The sequence below is a fragment of the Sceloporus occidentalis genome, unplaced genomic scaffold (assembly GCF_023333645.1).
Source record: "Sceloporus occidentalis isolate IW3139 unplaced genomic scaffold, rSceOcc1.0.p SCAF_4, whole genome shotgun sequence".
NCBI classification, from domain to species: Eukaryota; Metazoa; Chordata; class Lepidosauria; order Squamata; family Phrynosomatidae; genus Sceloporus; species Sceloporus occidentalis.
In genome coordinates this window covers 24,371,375-24,389,487 of record NW_028316984.1, presented here as the reverse complement: position 1 = coordinate 24,389,487, position 18,113 = coordinate 24,371,375, and the positions used below count along the sequence as shown (strand labels likewise).

The 18,113-nt window shown below is 42.5% G+C and overlaps 1 protein-coding gene across 1 annotated transcript; it reads right to left on the bottom strand.

The window, feature by feature from the left end:
- Positions 1-2,061: 2,061 nt before the first annotated feature.
- Positions 2,062-5,028, bottom strand: LOC149313628 (SUN domain-containing protein 3-like). Its single transcript, XM_089523016.1, has 4 exons — positions 4,974-5,028; positions 3,755-3,922; positions 3,407-3,502; positions 2,062-2,270 (listed from the first exon to the last, which is right to left on the bottom strand). The coding sequence occupies exons 1-4, from the start codon at positions 5,022-5,024 to the stop codon at positions 2,169-2,171; spliced, it is 417 nt and encodes a 138-aa protein (XP_089379142.1). The 5' UTR covers positions 5,025-5,028; the 3' UTR covers positions 2,062-2,168.
- Positions 5,029-18,113: the final 13,085 nt, after the last annotated feature.

Below are 18,113 nucleotides of genomic sequence, written 5' to 3'. Positions count from 1 at the left end.
CTTGAAGGCATATACATACACACACACACATACACAGCCCAAAACCACATTTTATCTCTGCTGCATTGTCCACTACAGATTCCCCCCAACACTCTGATAGTGAGATTGCCACACATGCACACACACACACGCACACAAGTTCTAATGTAGGGGTAGAACAATCTTGATCAATCTTGATCAAGACCCCCTTGTGAGTTTAAACCTCTGCTCCTCTATATCCCAATCCAGATCAGGGACCTATATGTTGTGTTACCACTTTCCTTTTGGTCACACAATCTACATCCCCCCGCCCCACATCCCTCCTCTTCTGTTCACCTATCACTATCTACTTAAAAATCCATGTGATTCATCTCATAAAATTGGCTCCTGACTGTTCTTGTTCTTGTGTGCTCCAAGTCATTTCTGACTTATGGCAACCCTAAGGTGAACTTCTCATGGGGTTTTCTGGGGCCAAGAGTGTGCAATTTGCTTAAGGTCACTAAGTGGGTTTCCATGGCTGAGTGGGGAATCCAGAGTCTCAGTCCAATGCTCTAACCACGAGATCACGCTGGTTCGTGATTACAAGAACAAATAACAAATAACAACCATGTACCGTGTGCATGTATTTGCATTTCAGTTGAATTCAAGGAAGAGTAGTGTCTACCAAATGTAGCAGTAGTTCAACATACTGTCCCTATGCAGCTAGTACTTTCCTAAAACTGCGAGAATAAAGATCCCATCAGCAAATATGATAAGCATTGTAACCAACGCAATGATTGTTTTGAATACCTCTTTCTAAGTGTGAATACATTTTTTAATATGAGATTATACCATAAAACAGAATTTGGATACATAAATGAAATACATACATATTCCAGTCATCCCTCCGAAATTGCGGTTTTGGAACTCAAAATGTTGATTATTTATGAGTTTGCCAGCTCCCCCTCCTCCCCCCATTCCTTTCCCTACCTTCCCTCCTTGTCTCCTTCTTTTGCACCCCTGCTTAGCTTTGCCTCAAGGGCTAGCAATGGGCTTTACCCCAGCCCAGGGCACTGAACCAGGGTGCAGGGGCTGCCAGGGCCTGTAATCCTCTCCCTGCCAGCAAACTGCCATGGTGACCTCCTTTCCCACTGGGCGCACGCCCCACCTCCCTCTGCCACAGCCAGTGGCTGCCCACTTGCTCCCCCTCTCTCCCCCTTGCCCTAGAGTTGGATTAGCTGAGCCTGCTCCAAGGCAGTGGGGCTGAGAGAGAAAGCAGGGGGGGGGGCTTTTCTTCCCCTCTCAGCCTCACCCTGGGGCTGGATCAGCTGAGATGGGAAGGAAGTAGGAAAGCCACCATCTTCCCCTCCTCCATTGTTGGAGCAGATTCAGCTGATCCAGTCACATTATGATGGGACAGAGAGAGAGATAGCAAGAGTAGAGCTCCATTGCCTTGAAGCAGGCTCAGCTGATCCAGACTCATGGCGATGAGAGAGAGAGAGAGAGAGAGAGAGCAAGGGTGGGGCTCAGCTTTGTCTCTCAGCCCCATTGCCTTGGAACAGACTTAGCTGACCCAGCCTCATGGTGATGATGAAGAGAGAGAGCAAGTGCAGGGCTCTGCTTACTCTCTCAGCCTCATTGCTTTGGAACAGGTTCAGCTGATCCTGCCCCATGGCGATGGGGCAGAGAGAGGGAGCAAGGAGGGCTCTGCTTACTCTCTCAGCCCCATTGCCTTGGAACAGATTCAGCTGATCCTGCCCCATGGCGATGGGGCAGAGAGAGGGAGCAAGGAGGGCTCTGCTTTCTCTCTCAGCCCCATTGCCTTGGAACAGGCTCATCTGATCCAGCTCTAGGGCAAGGGGGAGAGGGGGGAAGCAAGCAAGCAGCCATTGCCTATGGTGGAGGGGGTGGGCTGTGTGCCCGGGAGGAAGGAAGATCACCATGGCGGCTTGCTGGCAGGGAGAGAATTACGGGCCCTGAGAGCCCCTGCACCTGTCTGAAGGAAGGCTTCTTGTTGCTAGTCCCCAAGGCAAATCTAGGCAGGGAGTGTAAAAGAAGGAAGCAAGGAGGAAAGGTAGAGACAGGATGGAAAGGAGTAGGAAGATGGATGAAGGAGGGAATGTGACTATCTGTGAAATTTCCCTGGAACGGATCCACCGCGAATTAGGAGGGATGACTGTATAGTGAATGTTTCTGTTCATCAGAAGACATTAATTATATACATAAAATTTGTACACGCAGGTGTAGTTGGGATGGTTCCAGTTTGATGATATCTGCAGGAGCAGGTATTGAAAAGTATCCAAATTTTCTCCCTTAAAATAAAAAAGAAGAGCACATAAAGGGTAAGTTACTGTTTGTTCTCTCCCCAGACATACTGTAATCCCAGTCAAATCAGCAAGATGAAAAGATTAGTCAGGGCCAAGATCCTGCAAAAGAAGGCAGAGCATAAAGTTCCACCAAAGTGTAATTATGCTCTGTCTCCATCTCTCTTTCTGCAGGACTCAGCTCTCTCTTGCAGGTCTCCCCCCCCCCCCCCAACATGGCCAGGGGCCTTTTGCACTGACAAATAAAACCCAAATCTCAGATGAGCTGATTTCCTTCCTTCACACAGATCCCATGCACCCTCAAATATCTGCTCTAAATTGCAAGGAGACCCTCTAGAGCAGAGGCTAAGCTGGGAAGTGACTTGTCTGGACTGCAAAGTCCTAGAGAATCTTATAGCTTTAGGAAGGACGGGTCTACAACCCCAGTATATGTCACACACTAAAAATAGTGTTCTACTAATATAGTTAATAAATCTACCTCATCAACCAGCATGCATGTTCTAGGGCAAGTTACCCAAATCTGGATCCCATTGGGACACCTGAGACTTATGGGCTTTTGTGATATTTGAGTTTATATACATATATAAAGGTTGGTCACAGTTACAGCGTAACACTCCAATAGACAGCTAAACACATCACTCTATATCAAAGACCAATATCTCACCCCCTAACCTACCCTTCAAAAGACTTTCTGAAGACTTTAGAGCCGTGGTGGCGAACCTATGGCCCATGTGCCAGAGATGGCATGCAAGGTCATTATTCAGGGCACGCAGAGGGTGGGGAAGAGAAGGAACGGGCACACATCTCTTCCCAGCCATTTTGGCTTTCAGCTGTCTCCAGAGAGGTAGAAATCCTGCGCCAGAACTATCAGGGAAGGATTTCTAAAACAAGATGATGACATTGTGGGGGGAAATCTGACTGTGTCTGGACAGTTAAATGTAAACTAATTTTAATTGTTATATTTTTGAGAGTTTTGATAATGCCATTCTACATGAGAAAGTGGATCCAAACAGTAACTCAGAGACTATCTAGCTCTCTCCCAGGAGACTTCACTGTGTATTGGCTGCATGCCTGTCACTCTTATTATATTTTATGTGATCTTTTTTCTGTACTAAACAGCTTACCTCCAACTGGAAAAACTGCTTTGGGTTATTATCCATTCTATAGACAAATGACCCTAAAAATTGTCCTTCCTCCTTCTCCAAATCATCCTTGTAGCCCTGAAAATAGACAGTAATGGAGGGTGGTATAGATTATAAGCCTTATTTTAAAAGGAGAAAAAAACCACCTTATTTTAAAAGGAAAAAAGAACTGATGCTGTTAGACAAACATCAATGTGTATATTTTGCTTGGAGTCTTTTAAAATCTTTTTTAAATTTCATCCAGCTATGAAATCACTTTTCAGTGCAAAAAAATAAAATTAAAAAAGGAGGAGGAAACAGGAGTCTGATAAAGATAATGGAGTTACTCACGTAGATTGAAAACTTCTGTGGCGCACTCCGGATGTCATTTGTTGGAGACATTGCTTTTGAAATGTGGAACACGGCCACAGAGTTTGGTCTCAGGGGTTTCCCCAACTTCACCACTATATAACCTTTATTGCCATCCATCGCCCAGCAGTTGCCAGGATGGTTGTCCGTCTGAAAACCAAAATACTCTATGACTTAGAAAGAAAGCCTGCTTGAAGTGTTAAGAAACCCTTACTTTGATATGGCAAAACCCAATAATTCTTTAAGACCCAGCTTGGTAAGGAAGATGGGGGGGGGGGGGGGAAAGGTTGTGAATACTTTGGCAGTCAGCTAAGTACAAACTAAAATTCAAAATGCTGAATACAGACTGAGATCGAATCCACAGTGCAGAAATAAAGCAGTTTCATACCACTTTAACTATCATGGTTCCATCCTGTGACATCCTGGGATTTATAGTTTGGTGAGGTGGTCGGCCTTGTCTGTCAGAGACCTGTGCTGCCTCACTGAACTACAAATTCCAGGATTATGTAGGATAATCATGGAAATAAAAGTGGTGTTAAACTTTTATTTCTGCAGTGTGGATACACCCTAAAATAGTAAGTTATTAAGTTATTCTTCTTAATTTCAGTGGGACAGAGTGGAAGTTATCACTACATTATCCATGGTTTTGGACCCAGTTGCTAATGTCTGAACAACTTAAACCATGTTGCACTAGTGGTAATCCCATTTGGGGAGAAAGGCGGGATAGAAATCCAATAAATGTGCACAAAAGGGGGTTTCTAAAAGCACACATTTTGGGGCAAACATTGTAAATTTTGCATATATACACTCACATTCCTTCTATGCATACACACAGAGAACATGGTTGTGAACCCAGATTCTTTGATTGAGGAGGTGGGACCTCTGCCCTCTCCTTGTACCTCTCTGCCAAGATAAGCACCCGCCCAAGTCGTGTCTGGGCTCATCATAGTGTATGTGGCCAACCATTGGCACTGCTCTATCAAATGTTTACCTGGGCAACTCATAATTCTCCAGATCAGATTTTGAAATTCAGTCACTGGCAACTCCAGTCAGCTCTCTGATTCATTCAGTTGCTAACTGAGGTCAATGGGACTGAATTTCTCAACAAGGAATTTAAAGGAGATGAGAAAGAAGAATAAGGAACTTGGTCATGGGCAGGAAAAATGGACTGTATAAATTTTAAATAAATAAGAATGCCTACCTCTAGAACTATATCTGGAGAGCGTTCATAATCCCAGCAGGTCCAGAACATGCACGATTTGTAGCCGCTTTTAAAGCTTCTGCTCCATTTTACAATCGAAGCACCTGCAGAAATAAGAGAGATTTTCCTCTTCAGAATTTGTAGGAGACAGATAGAACCAAACAGACTGAGAGACTTGGAGTTGGCAGGAGCTAAATTGTTAGCAAGCATTGATGCAGCTTAGGCTGCGTTCCCATTACAAAATGAATCGAATTGCTGATCGGTTTAAATGATCCTTGTTCCCATTTTAAACCAGTTCTTGTCACAATGTGATTGATTCCTTTTGTGACAAAGCCAGGCAAACTAAAAAAAACAAACCTGATTTTACCTGACACTAGTTGTCAAGCGGTTCTTTTGAAAAGAATCAGTTCTGAAGAGTGTTCAACAAGTGGGAAAGACAGATCAGAATCGCATCATTCTGGAGGGGAGGGACGAATGGCAGAGGGGTGTTTACCATCCCTTCCCCATTTTTGGGAGAATTCACACACACACCAGTGCTGCCTTTTTATTTGTTATGGGTGCTTTTGGTGGGGGGGGGTTTAAAAATAAAATTAATCGATGACTCGATAGATTGATTTCGCAACTACTTGCAAAGGCAAGTAGCTGTTAAACCAATCTATCGATAAATCGATTAATTTTAGTTTAAAAAAACATGCTGTGTTCCCCATCCTCCTCCTCCTCCCGGGTCCCTTCCTTCCTCCTCTTCCTGGGTCCCTTCCTTCTTCCTCCTCCTGGGTTCCTTCCTCCTTCTTGCTGGGCCCCTTTCTTCCTTCCTTCCTTCCTTCCTTCCTTCCTTCCTCCTCCTCCTCCTCCTGTGTTCCTTCCTTCCTTCCTTCCCCTTCTTGCTGGGTCCCTTCCTTCCTTCCTTCCTTCCTTCCTTCCTTCCTTCCTTCTTCCTCCTGGGCCTCTTCCTTCCTTACCACCCAGAGAGCCCAGGCTGTTGTGATAAATGACATTTATTTCCAAGCAGCACAAACTAATGGGGACGACAATCATGCCAAGAAAAAGTGGTTACACTGACATATTGAAAAGATCCGTTTTCATACTGGGAATGAGAGACCTTTTGGAATCGATTGACAACATGGAGCAAAGCCGAATTATAAACCGGGTTAAACTGCAAGTGGGAATGGACTATTAGTTTCATGGTTCAAATAACCCCAAATATGAGTTGGTTTGTTCTTCCCTTTCCGCATTTTTAAAATAGCTTAATTTAGGGCCCATACAAACATGCCAAAATAAAGCTGCTTCGAGTCACTTTGGAGGCATGCTGTTTAAATGATGCATGCCTCTTAACAGTCCAGAAGCCATGCAAAAGCCACACTCCCTTCCTTAGGATCTGGAGCGTGGCTTTGGTGTAGCTTCTGGACTCTTAGGACGTATGCATCATTTAAACAGCATGCGTCCAAAGTGACTCAAAGCAGCTTTATTTTGGCCTGTCTGTATGGGGCCTCTGTAACTCAGTAGCAGATTGCTGAGTGGTCACACTTTCAAATTTTTCAAAGACACAGCAGTGTTAGTCTGTTTTAATGTAAAAAGTAAAGGCTGGTGGGGAAATATAGTGGTACCTTTAAGACATTGTGTATCATAGTAAACTCCCTAAAGAATTTTTTCAACTTATGGTAGAATTGCAATTAATCGATGCCTGGAAGTAGAAAGAACCTAATACTAAAGAATTTATATTCTTCTCCAACAGATATCATTCCTCATTCAGGATCAACATGATTTGGGTGTCTAAGGACTTAGCTACAAGGCTAGATAAGGCCAATATACTACGTAGATCTTTCATAAATCACAAGCCAATAATCGTCTTGCTTAGATTGAGACCTATGCAAATAAGATGGAGATTGAGCAAACCCTATCACACCAAGAATAAACAGTCTCAACATGTAAGAAAGAATTAGAACAGTTCTTTCAGATCAATATTAATAATGATGTTTCTGATGGGGCGCTTTGGGATACTGCAAAGGATGTCATAAGGCAGGGGTAGGCAACCTTTTTGAGCCGGGGGCTGGGTTGCTGTCCCTCAGACAACTGGGGGGCCGAAGCCAAAAAAAAAAAAAAAAAAAAAAAAAAAAAAAAAAAAATTTAAATAATTTTTTTTAAAATTAAATAAATAAATAAACCGGGATAAATGTAGGACAACATTTTCAAATGGTGGACACTTTTTTTAAAAAAGTGGAGGATATGCAAAAAATTTTGCTGATTTTTAAAAAATGTTAATATAAATGCATGTTTCTGAAGTGTCTATAGACAATTGCCCCCCTTGCCCCTGCGTGCGAGAGGCCAAAGGCCCCGGTGGCAATCGGCGGCAGGACCGGGCTGGGGGCCTCGCTGGGCTGCATCCAGCCCGCGGGCCGCAGGTTGCCTACCCCTGTCATAAGGAGTGCCCTAACACCCCCCCCCCCCCAAAAAAAAAAGGAGTGGAAGCAGAAGAAGAAAAACAAGTGAAAACTAGTGAACTACTGGATGCAATTAAAGAATTTCAATTTGCTTTGAAGAAAAATCCCTAAGATAAGACAGTGTCTCAAAAATTGAAATTGTAGCAGCAGCAACTTTCTATGGGATATTCCTCAGGTAAAGAAAGAAGAGACAATTCATTTTAAATGAGATGCTTCCTCCTCAGCTTACCTTTAGCCTTCAAGGCAAAGTCTTCCTTTAAGGTGTATTTTATGTGTAGGAAGAGATCCTATTGCCAAAATACAAAACCGTTGTTAGCCAAGGCCTAAGTAATTCTATGCCAACACATGCCAGCAAATACCATGCAGAGAAATAATTTCTTCCTCTACCTCAAGTCTTTAGTCCTATCACCAAACAGGCCTTAAATATATCTCGAATATATAACTTCAAATCCCTATGTACTCAGTCCCTGTGGTAGTGATACCATGGTGCTAAGCTGCATAAGTTGAAATACTTTTGAGCACCTTGAATTGGTCCAAGAAGCTAGCCAATAATGGCAGAATTGCTGTAGAATAGGTTGGATAGATCTCCCCACCACCACCTCCATCTGACCCCCTTCAAAAGGCAAACAGCATTTTGCCCAAGCTGAAAATTCAGAGCCGACTAGAAGGCCGCTCCTTGTAGGACTCAGAAAGGAGAAGCATGCTGCAGAAACCTTTTATGGGAATCCTTTTGGATAATCTTTCAGAGATCATTGTGAAAAAGGCTGCAGAAATTTATTACATTATGTCCTCCTACAAAAATGTACTAAGTGGGACAAGTGGAACCAGCAACAGAATGAAAGCCAAAAGACAAGTCACTTTAAAAAAACATGTCCCCAAATGTTCCTTTTGTGGTCCCTGACTGTTTGCAGATCCTGATAGGCTAGGAACATCAATTCAGTCTGTTTAGTCAGAATAAATTATACATCTTGAACATTCTTCACAGTAGTATTATTTTTAATAGCATTTTCTGAGTGGCCAAGATAAATATTTTTCAGTACACTTATTCTTCTGGTGAGTCCCAGAAATGGCTATTTCTATTTTCCAAACCCCTTCTTCAGCCATTACCTGACTGATTGGAGTTTATCGCATGGATAGTTAAATCATTTTACCTCAATCCAGGTTAACCCTTAATACAGGTGGCATCTTAATATTATCACAAGGTTTTTGGCTCCAGTTTTGCTGCCCAGATACATCCCAGGTCCATCCCTGCTTCCAGAGCCGCTCCTGGTGGCTCTTTTTGGATCCATGAGTTTTCCGGCTTGAAAAAATGGCCACCGGAGCCTTCCAGGAAGTGAGGATGGGCCCGGGATGTATTCAGGCAGCAAAATTGGAGCCAAATACCTTGAAGTAATATCAGGATACTGCCCAAATTAAGGGTTAAACTGGATTGAGGTAAGATGATTTCAATATCCATGTGATAAGCTCGATTGACAGCCCTTGAAAGTAACACTAGGGGGTAAACAGGATTTAAATGAGAGTTAAACGAGAGTTAAACCGGAAATGCCTGATGTTTATCACACAACATTTCCTGTTTAACTCTCGTTTAACTCCTGTTTAAATCCTGTTTGCCCCCCAGTGTGATAAAGCAGTAGGTGAGCATTTGCCAGAAACCTAAACTTATTGTTTCACCCATTTCCACAAGGAATCCTTTTGCACTATTGTGATGCTATGATTCCACTTTAACTGCCATGGCAACCCTCTTAGGAGTCCTGGCATCAGGCCTTTGAAACCTTCAGCCAAGAAGCTCCTAGGGACCAAAAGTCAATCCCAGGATTCCTTAGGTGGTTGCCAGGGCAGTTAGAGGGATCGTAATACATAATGCCAATATTATAAAATAAGTTCTGCGTGGCTACTGAAAGAAAATGTTACGTAGTATGGAGACATTGGCTGCATCTGCACTGCAGAAAACATCCAGTTTGGCAGAGCTTTAACTGTTGCAGCTCAATGCTATGGAATTCTGGGAATTGTAGTTTGTTGTGGCACCAGAGATCTCAGACAGAAAAGACTAAATGTCTCACAAAACTACAGATCCCAGGATTCCATAGCACTGAACCATGGCGGTTAAAGTGATGTCAAACTAGATTATTTCTGCTATTACAGCCTAAAATGTGTAGTGCATGTGTAGTTAAAAAAAGGAAAGAAGGAAAAGTATGGTAATTTCATGTCCCCACCTTTAGAAGGTCCCACTGGTCACGGGCGCTTCTAAGATCATACACATGCTGCCGAAATTTTTCCAGCTGAACCTCCCTCTGCTCCTCTCTAGAACGAAATGAGAAGGCAGTCAAAACAGCCAACATATCATTTAAGACTGAACAAAACTTTGTACTTTGCACAAAATGTCTTTTTTTCATTAAATAAGCAAAAAGGGGGAAACGGCTAATCTATTTATACAGAGGCAAAACAAAACAAAACAGAATCTCATGAAGGTTAGCATGTTTTGCAACTACTGGGACATCCCTTCTTGGTGAATAAACAACTTCAGATATCCACAGCATGCCTAAGTTTCCGTAGCAGAGATGACATAGCGTGTAGATTTGCTCTGAGAGATAAGATGTGGTGGGTGTATGTAATTTGACCAACTGGCTACTAATAACTGTGGGAATGCATCTTCACTACGGAAATAATGCAGTTTTCACTGCTTTAGCTGCCATGGCTATGGAATCTTGGGAAGGTAGTTTATTGTGGCATCAGAGCCCTCTGACAGAGAAGGCTGCATATCTCACAAAACTACAAATCCCAGAATTGTACAGCATTGAGCCATGGCAGTTAAAATAATATCAATTTGCTTCATTTCTGCAGTGCAGATACAGCCAGTGAAGGCACATGCACCTCACTTCTTTCCTCCTGACATGACCACAGAGTGGCCAAGGAGAGGACAGGTGATGGCCAAGGATTGTTACTAGGCATGGTCCCAAAACAAGAAGATCATCCTCCAGGATCTCTGGAATTCCCAAACCACGTGCCCCAGAGGTCTCAGATGATGCCTGTATTGTCACACACCTGCTTTCATAAAGTAGCTAGTGGTGTTTTCAGTTGCCTGCCTCCCGCCTACTGGCCAGTACAAGGCACATAAAGGGGATGGAGTAAAGATGGGTCTGAGCTGGGGGAGGACCAGTCTTCCAGTGTATTCAAAGATTTAGGAGAAAGACCAAGAGGTGCTTCAGGATGATTCTACTAGTTAGCGTTTCCAAAAGATCAAGAAGCTCCTTCCCTTCCATAAATCTTCAAATATTCATTCCATCCCTAGTAAACACTATATTATTATGCATTTTTAGCTAACCCACTCCTTGTATAATGCATCTATTGAAAAACACATTTACAGCATAGTCATAGGCCCAGTCAGACCATCTTTTCTCAGTCTAGTCAGTGGATCTATATTTGAGGAATGAGATCTCTTTGAATTTAATGAGTTTCAAGCCAGATGCATAGGATTTCATTTGTAAACATGATGCAACTTGTCTATAAGGTTGCATCCTTAGGTTTAATTTTTTGTCCTCTTTCTAGCTGTACCTGGTTTTCCTTCATATCCAAACTTCCTTTCAGCACAGAAGCTGAGTAACATATTCATCAAAGATGATGAAATCTGTGCTAAGTATGGTGTGGGCCCATTCATATTAACCCCACAGCCCCTGTCATTCTTTTCTATGCGAGGATTAGCCTGGAAACCCATCATCAGCTACAACAATATAGTGGCTAGAGGCACTATGTATGTGAAGAGGAAGGAAATGCAGTCTCATACACCACAGGAATCTGTACCCACATTTCCACCTCTAGGTCAGAGAGTATCACACATAAATGGGTGTTTTTGCTGGTCCCAATAATCTGAGGCCCCCAGGGCTTAATATTCCAGTTGCCTGTCTGAACACTTCCCTTTCCAAACTGTCTCTTAAACCCTGAACTGAGAAAGAAGGGATTCAGCTACAAAGTAAAATAAATCTCTTTTGTTTTCTTCCTTCATTTTCCACAGAAAGGTGGCCTGTGTTATAATATTAAATATTAAAATACCAATAAATACAACACACAATAGCTTGGAAGGAAAGGCCAAACAGAACCGGAATTTTACTTATTAGACATGGTAACAAATAGTGAACTAGAAAAAAGATATGGAAAGCTGATTTTTTATCTAACTACAGCATCCAAGATAATTTATGCGTCAAACTGGAAAAATAATGATGATATTGATTACAGCAAATGGTTAATGAAAATTTTAGAGATTGCTGAGATTGCTTACCTGTTTGGTGCAGGGCTATCCATGGGAATCCTGTGAAAAAAATATGGAGACCATTTACTGTTTTTTGGAAAAAGGAAAAGATGTCTATTTTACTTGGGGATAAAATAAAAGTATTAGTAAAAATACTCTATCTTGATTTTTATGACCTATCCATGCAAGAGAAATTCTCACGAATACCTCCTTTTTTCATTTATTTTCCTCTCTTGTCCAAAGGCAACATTTTCTTAAGAAAGGAAAAGAGAATGATGGGGGGGGGGGAACAAAACAAGAAATGATGTTCTTTAATTTCTATTTATTTTATTATAAAGATGCAGGTGGATCTAGAAACTATGGGAATAGAATAAACTATTATTTTAAAAAGCTGTAAGTTTAAAAAATAACAAAATAATTAGCATGAGTGTATATTTCTCAAAAGAAGGATGTGTGGTTTCCAGGAAGATCACAACTTACATTTTAATGTCAATTATGTAGGCGATGGGGGTTTGTTGTTGTTGTGTGGCTAGAACCAGGTGAACCATTGGCTGAACCTGGCCCCAACCTATGTCTCCAGGGAAGGATAAGACCTGACTGGTGGAGAGCCCATGTATGTAGTAGGCAAATGCACAAACTGTGAGGCCGCAAAGAATCTCAGCCTGGGCCAAGCTTGGAACAGGCCTAAACCCTTCCAAGCAGCAGGAAGCTGGGTGCAAACAGCTTATACCACATAAACACTTAGGGAGTGCAAAATGCACTGAAAAGTGGTAAATAAAAGTATATAGTATTGCTAAGAAATCCTCATAGTAAAGACTTATTCTGAACCTAATATATATGTGGTGTATGTACAGAGGATGGCAGAGAATAAGTCAACTCCTGCAAGCAAATAGAATAAATACTGTGCTGGAGACAAAGAAATTGTAACAAAGGGGGAAAAGCTTTAAAAAACTCAGGCATTCGGAAGAATGGAATCCTAATTTTGTGTGTGTGTGTGTGTGTGTGTGTGTGTGTGTGTGTGTGTGTGTGTGTGAAAAGTCTAGATAGCTCTCATTTTATTAGAGGCATAATTGTCCAAGCATAGAAAGGGAAGCAATAGGTATCCAGCCCCTGCTAATGGCATATAACTAGAAAATGTCCCACGTCTAAAAATGAAAAGGAATCGTGATAAACAGAAGACAACACTAGCAAGTGGGGAGCAGATGGGCTAGATCAAATGCAGGGGAGTCAGCCTCTCACAAAAAGGAATCCTCAGCCAAATCCCTCTCCTAACAGTGGACGACAAGGCAATGGCACCCAAGCCAGCCAAGGATGCCACAAAGTCGTGTGGCAGGTCAAAGAGCCACCCAGGAACCCAGTGGGAGAGAGAAGCCGTCAACAGCATGAAATACTGTACCAAGCCAAAGGAAAACAGGAAAGACAAGGCAGTAACAAGAGCCAGCAGAAGACAAAATGGGAGGAGGAGGAGCCCACTGGCCCACCCTGGGGCGTGCCCCTTAACTTCTCCCCTGAGGCTGAGAGGGTGTGACCCATCCAAAGAGCCCGATAGGTAATATGCCCGAGTTGGGAACAGAACCCCAGTCTCCAGGGACACAGCAGAACACTTCTAGCACTAGGCCACACTGGAGGAAGGAGAAGGGGTTGGCAGGAGGCGCAGTCCCAACAGTGACTACTGCCAAAGCAGGGAGGGGATGAAGGAGCTAAGGATGCCATGGGCAAACTGGCTCTGCGCACGCTTAAAAAGCAGCTCCCAACCAGCCAGGCCTGCCCAGCCCAAGGCAAGCATGCCCTAGGAGAGTCCCCCGCTCCACTTGGCTCCGCTTGTCTCTGCTCAGAGCCAAGCAAGAATGGCACGGAGCACAGAGCCACATGGCCCTTAAATAGGGCTGGGATCCAATCCTGAGCCAATGCGGAAAGGAGGTACCTCCCCCCCCCTTGGCTCCCAACCAATTGGCTGTGTCGCCCATTGCAGCACAGCCAATCAGGAGGTGTCTCCGCTCCCTGAGGGATGCTGGGAAATATAGTCCCAGCACCAGGGGAGTGGAAGCACCACCCCGTGCCCCCGAAGCCCCGCAAGGCTGCCCAGCCAAGCCCCGCAAGGCATGTTGGGGTCCACCAGGCAGCAGAGGCTCCAAACTTGGCTCCCTCTCTCGCAGCAACAGAGCTGGCCGATAAGTCGGGAGGTTTTTAAACACCTCCCGAAAATAAACTTTCTTCTAGCTGTGTCATTTTAAGTTCAGACTCAATGAGTATAGGAAATACAAGAACCACTCATCAATCATAGTCTTTTTTCTCTGCTGACATTATGCAAAATTAAGTAACAGGGTGCCTGTGGAAGTCAAACAATTGAGACTTGCCATTTTAATATGTTTTCCCCACCCAACCTGCAAAAATGACAATACATTCATTGGATAGTTCTTTTACCTCAGCATCATTGCCTCCAATTCCACCTGCTCTTTCATACAATCATGGTAGCTCCTAAGGTCTACCATGTATCCTAGAAGGAAAGATGAATTTTGTTATCGACAGTCCAATAATTCAGAAAATATGTTTACACTTGTCCCTCCATATTCGCTAGGGTTAGGGGCACAAGACCTCTGTGAATATGGGAAACTCACAAATAACAAAAAGAACATGTTTTTACCTGAGAGGACACCTCTCTAGGAATCTCTAGGTCCTCCAGTGCAACTCTGTGGTCAACGTCCGACAGACACTGACCAAAGAACTGCGCTGGAGGAGCTACAAATGCCTGGTGCAGTCTTCTCTCTAGGAATCTCTAGGTCTTTCAGTGCAACTTTTAGTTAAAGTTGACCATAGAGTTGCACTGGAAGACCTAGAGATTCCTAGAGAGAACATTTTAATCAAATCCGTGAATAATCAAATCTGCAAATATCAAAGCCACAAATTTGGAAGGATGAGTGTACTTATTTTCCATGAGGACTATTAAGGAGAATGTTGTGTTGTTTGTATTCCACTCTGGATCAGGACTGCAAATATGTCTTGCCACTGGACTCATACAGTTGCTATGTAACTGTACAGTACAACATCTACTTCTTTAATGTACACGATTTATTTCCTGGACAGTAATTAACATCACAAAGATCCCATTTATTTGGAAAATCTCTTAACTTCATGGTTGACTATGGAGTATCTTGAAATGTAACCGAGAACATGAGTTAAATTTATCAAGTACTTTGGCGGTTTTGAGCACAATATCATGACTGCATGTTTAATTCTAGGAGTCAGTCCATTCTTTGGCAACCATTCCACAAAGTGGTCTCCTAGATCTGAAGTCCACATCTGCTGGCTTGAATGTATGCACAGTACAGACAAATGGATCAACAGCCTGATAGTGATTTATACATGTGTATGTGCAACTTACATGTGACAAGTCCCTTTTTGAGTGTTTTTTAAAATGCTTTTATTAAAACGACAGACATTAAGAACAGAAGAAAAAAAGATAAAAAAACATATTAGCGACCTCCAATGGTTCTTATTGTGTGCCTTTCTTTCAATGTTTATGTTGTTGTGGTTGTTGTTGTTGTTGTTGCGTGCCTTCAAGTTGTTTATGATGTACAATGACTCTAAGTCAAACCTATCCCAGACTTTTCTGGGGCTGAGAGTGTGTGACTTGACCAAGGTCATCCAGTGGGTTTCCATGGCCAAGAAGGATTCAGTCCTTGATCTCCAGAGTCATAGTCCAACTCTCCAACCACAACTATGGTTGTACATACAGAAAAACATCATTACCCTCTTTTTAACATACAGCCATACAATACACCATCTAGATCCATAGCCATTTCAGTCTGGCTTCAAGCCTGGCTGTGGGTCAGAACCAGCTCTGATTACCTTGGTAGATCACCTTTGCAGGGAACTGGAGAGGGAATTGTGTCTCTTTTGGTCCTGCTGAACCACTTGGTGGCTTTGATATTGACCATACTATCCCTCTGGGCCACCCATCTGACATGAAACTCGGGGGCACTGTTATGTAGTGGTTCTGGTCTTTCTTGGAGTGGTGAACTCAGAAAGTGGTGTTGGGAAGCTCTTACTCAATTACTCCATGGCCATTGGCCAGGAGAGTCCCACAGTGTTCTGTTTTGTCCCTCGTGTTATTTAACATCTACATGAGATGGCTAAGAGAGGTCATCCAGAGTTTTGGGATGTTGTGCTTGAATATGCAGATCTATCTCTCCTTTCCATCTGAATCCAAGGAAGCTGTCTCTGTACTGAACCAATGTCTGCTGTCAGTAATGGACTGGATGAAGACAAAGAAATTGAAGCTTAATCCAGACAAGAAAATAAGGCAGATCAGGGAATAGGGACTTTGCCTGTGCTGGATGGAGTTACACAGCTGGGGTATTCTCCTGGACTCAACTCTGAGCCTGGATGCCCAGGTTTCAGTAGTGGCCAGGAATGAATTTGCACAGCTGAAACTAGTGTGCCAGCTGCATCTGTTCCTTGAGATGTCAGATCTGGCCACAGGGACACATGCCTTAATTACATTACATTTGGACAACTGTAACACACTGGGCCTGATTTTGTAACATTTTTTGGAAACTTCAGCAGGTTCAAAGTGCAGTAGCCAAAATGCTGACTGGAGTCACTTATAAGGAGTATCTAACTGCCTTGTTGAAACAGCTCCCCTGGCTACAGGTGCATTTCTGGGCATTCAAAGTGCTGGTCATGACATATACAGCTTAGATCCAGAGAAAGAAAAGAAAGAAAATAAGAATAGAGAAGGAATATATATATATATATATATATATATATATATATATAATGTATGTTACAGTATACATATAAATTACACAGTTTGAGTGGCATATATTATTGTATTGTTGATCAACCTAATTAATTCATTTTCCAATATTTCCCTGTTATGAAACTTCTTCTAAATTTGCCAAAGCTTAGTTATGTTTTCCCATTTACTAGCATGTTCTTGCAGCGTTCTGTTTACCGATAACATTGTCAGTCTGTCCATTACATAGTAATCATACAATCTTGCGGTCCGTTCCTCTAGAGATGGCATTATGTTGGATCTCCAATTTTTTGCTAAACAAATGCGTGCAGCAGTTACCATGTATAAGATTACACTCATCATGTTCAGTGACAGTTTTGATTGTATTCCATCTAGTATATTGAGCAGAAACATTTCAGGAAGTAGAGGGAGTTTTATCATTAGCACTTGCATCTTTTTGTGAATTGTAATCCAATATTTCTTTACATGTTCACATTGCCACCACAGGTGGAAGTAAGTTCCGACCTTCTCCTTACACTTCCAGCATTTATTATCATAAGGTGGTTTAATTTGGGCTAATCTAGCTGGAGTAATATACCACCTGTGAAGTACTTTTATATAATTTTCTTTCAATGTATTGCCTTTAGTAAATTTCAGATTGAATTTCCAGGATTGTTCCCAACTAGCTAATGGAATTGTATCCATATTTTTATATGCTCTCACACACACAAATAATATATATCTCATGGAGATTATTTAAGTAAAACAACATTATGTTTAGACTGGATCTTTTAGGAACTCACGGACAGAGATGCACAGGATGAATATGAGAAGCCATTTCATCTGCAAAGGCTTTTGGCGTGCCTCTGAGAAAAGAGAAAGAAAATCAAGTGAGAATTACTAAAACATATAGGTTGAGTTAGTCATTGTTCATGGAAATTACTCCTTAAAGAGGCCAATATTCACAGAGTCAGCCATGTGAGAAATTGGCTGGTTTTGGTGTCTGTATCTTTGACTGTTTAGGATTTCAAAGGCCTTTTGTACTGGGTCTGAAAACAAAATGATAACCAGCCAACAACATTTTTTCGATAACATGTTCTCGGTTAGCAACACCTAAGACTACAGCTGCATCTTTGCTGCAGAAATAATGCAGTTTTCACCACTTTAACTGCTATGGATACACTTTAACTGCCGGGGATACAGAATCATGGGATTTGTAGTTTGTTGTAGCACCAGAGCTCTCTGTCAGTCAAGGCTAAATATCTCACAAAACTACAAATCCCATAGCCATGGCAATTAAAGCAGTGTCAAACAGCATTATTTCTGTAGTGCAGATGCAGGCCAGGTTTCGCACTCATCCCTCTAATACCAGGTGGTAGCTTTGGAAGGAGACAAGCAGGGGGCAAGATGTGGCACCTGGAAGCTTCATATTAGGCCTGTATTTCTCCTGCTTCAGAATCCCTGCCTTTCTGCCATCTACTGCCAGGTAACCCTGTTAAGGCTCATAAGCTCCCAAAGTTAGAAGCAGACGTCTAGAGGTACATCATGACAGTTCACAATTTCTATAAACTCAAGGAAGGTCCAGACATGCAAGCAGCTATGTTGAGCCACACCATCAACATTTTTAGCCGTTGTCACCTGCATCAAGAACAGACCGTATATAAAGCTGTTTAACCTTGATTGCCCATTCAAGGCCAAGCCGCCACACAATACTTTGTATT

Excerpts from the sequence above, each read along its gene's own strand:
- LOC149313628 (XM_089523016.1), bottom strand. The coding sequence starts at position 5,024 with ATGTTCTGGACCTGCTGGGATTATGAACGCTCTCCAGATATAGTTCTA. Across the intron at positions 3,923-4,973 it reads CTCCAGATATAGTTCTAGAG|ACGGACAACCATCCTGGCAA; the intron begins GTAGGCATTCTT and ends TTTGGTTTTCAG. Across the intron at positions 3,503-3,754 it reads CACAGAAGTTTTCAATCTAC|GGCTACAAGGATGATTTGGA; the intron begins GTGAGTAACTCC and ends GTCTATTTTCAG.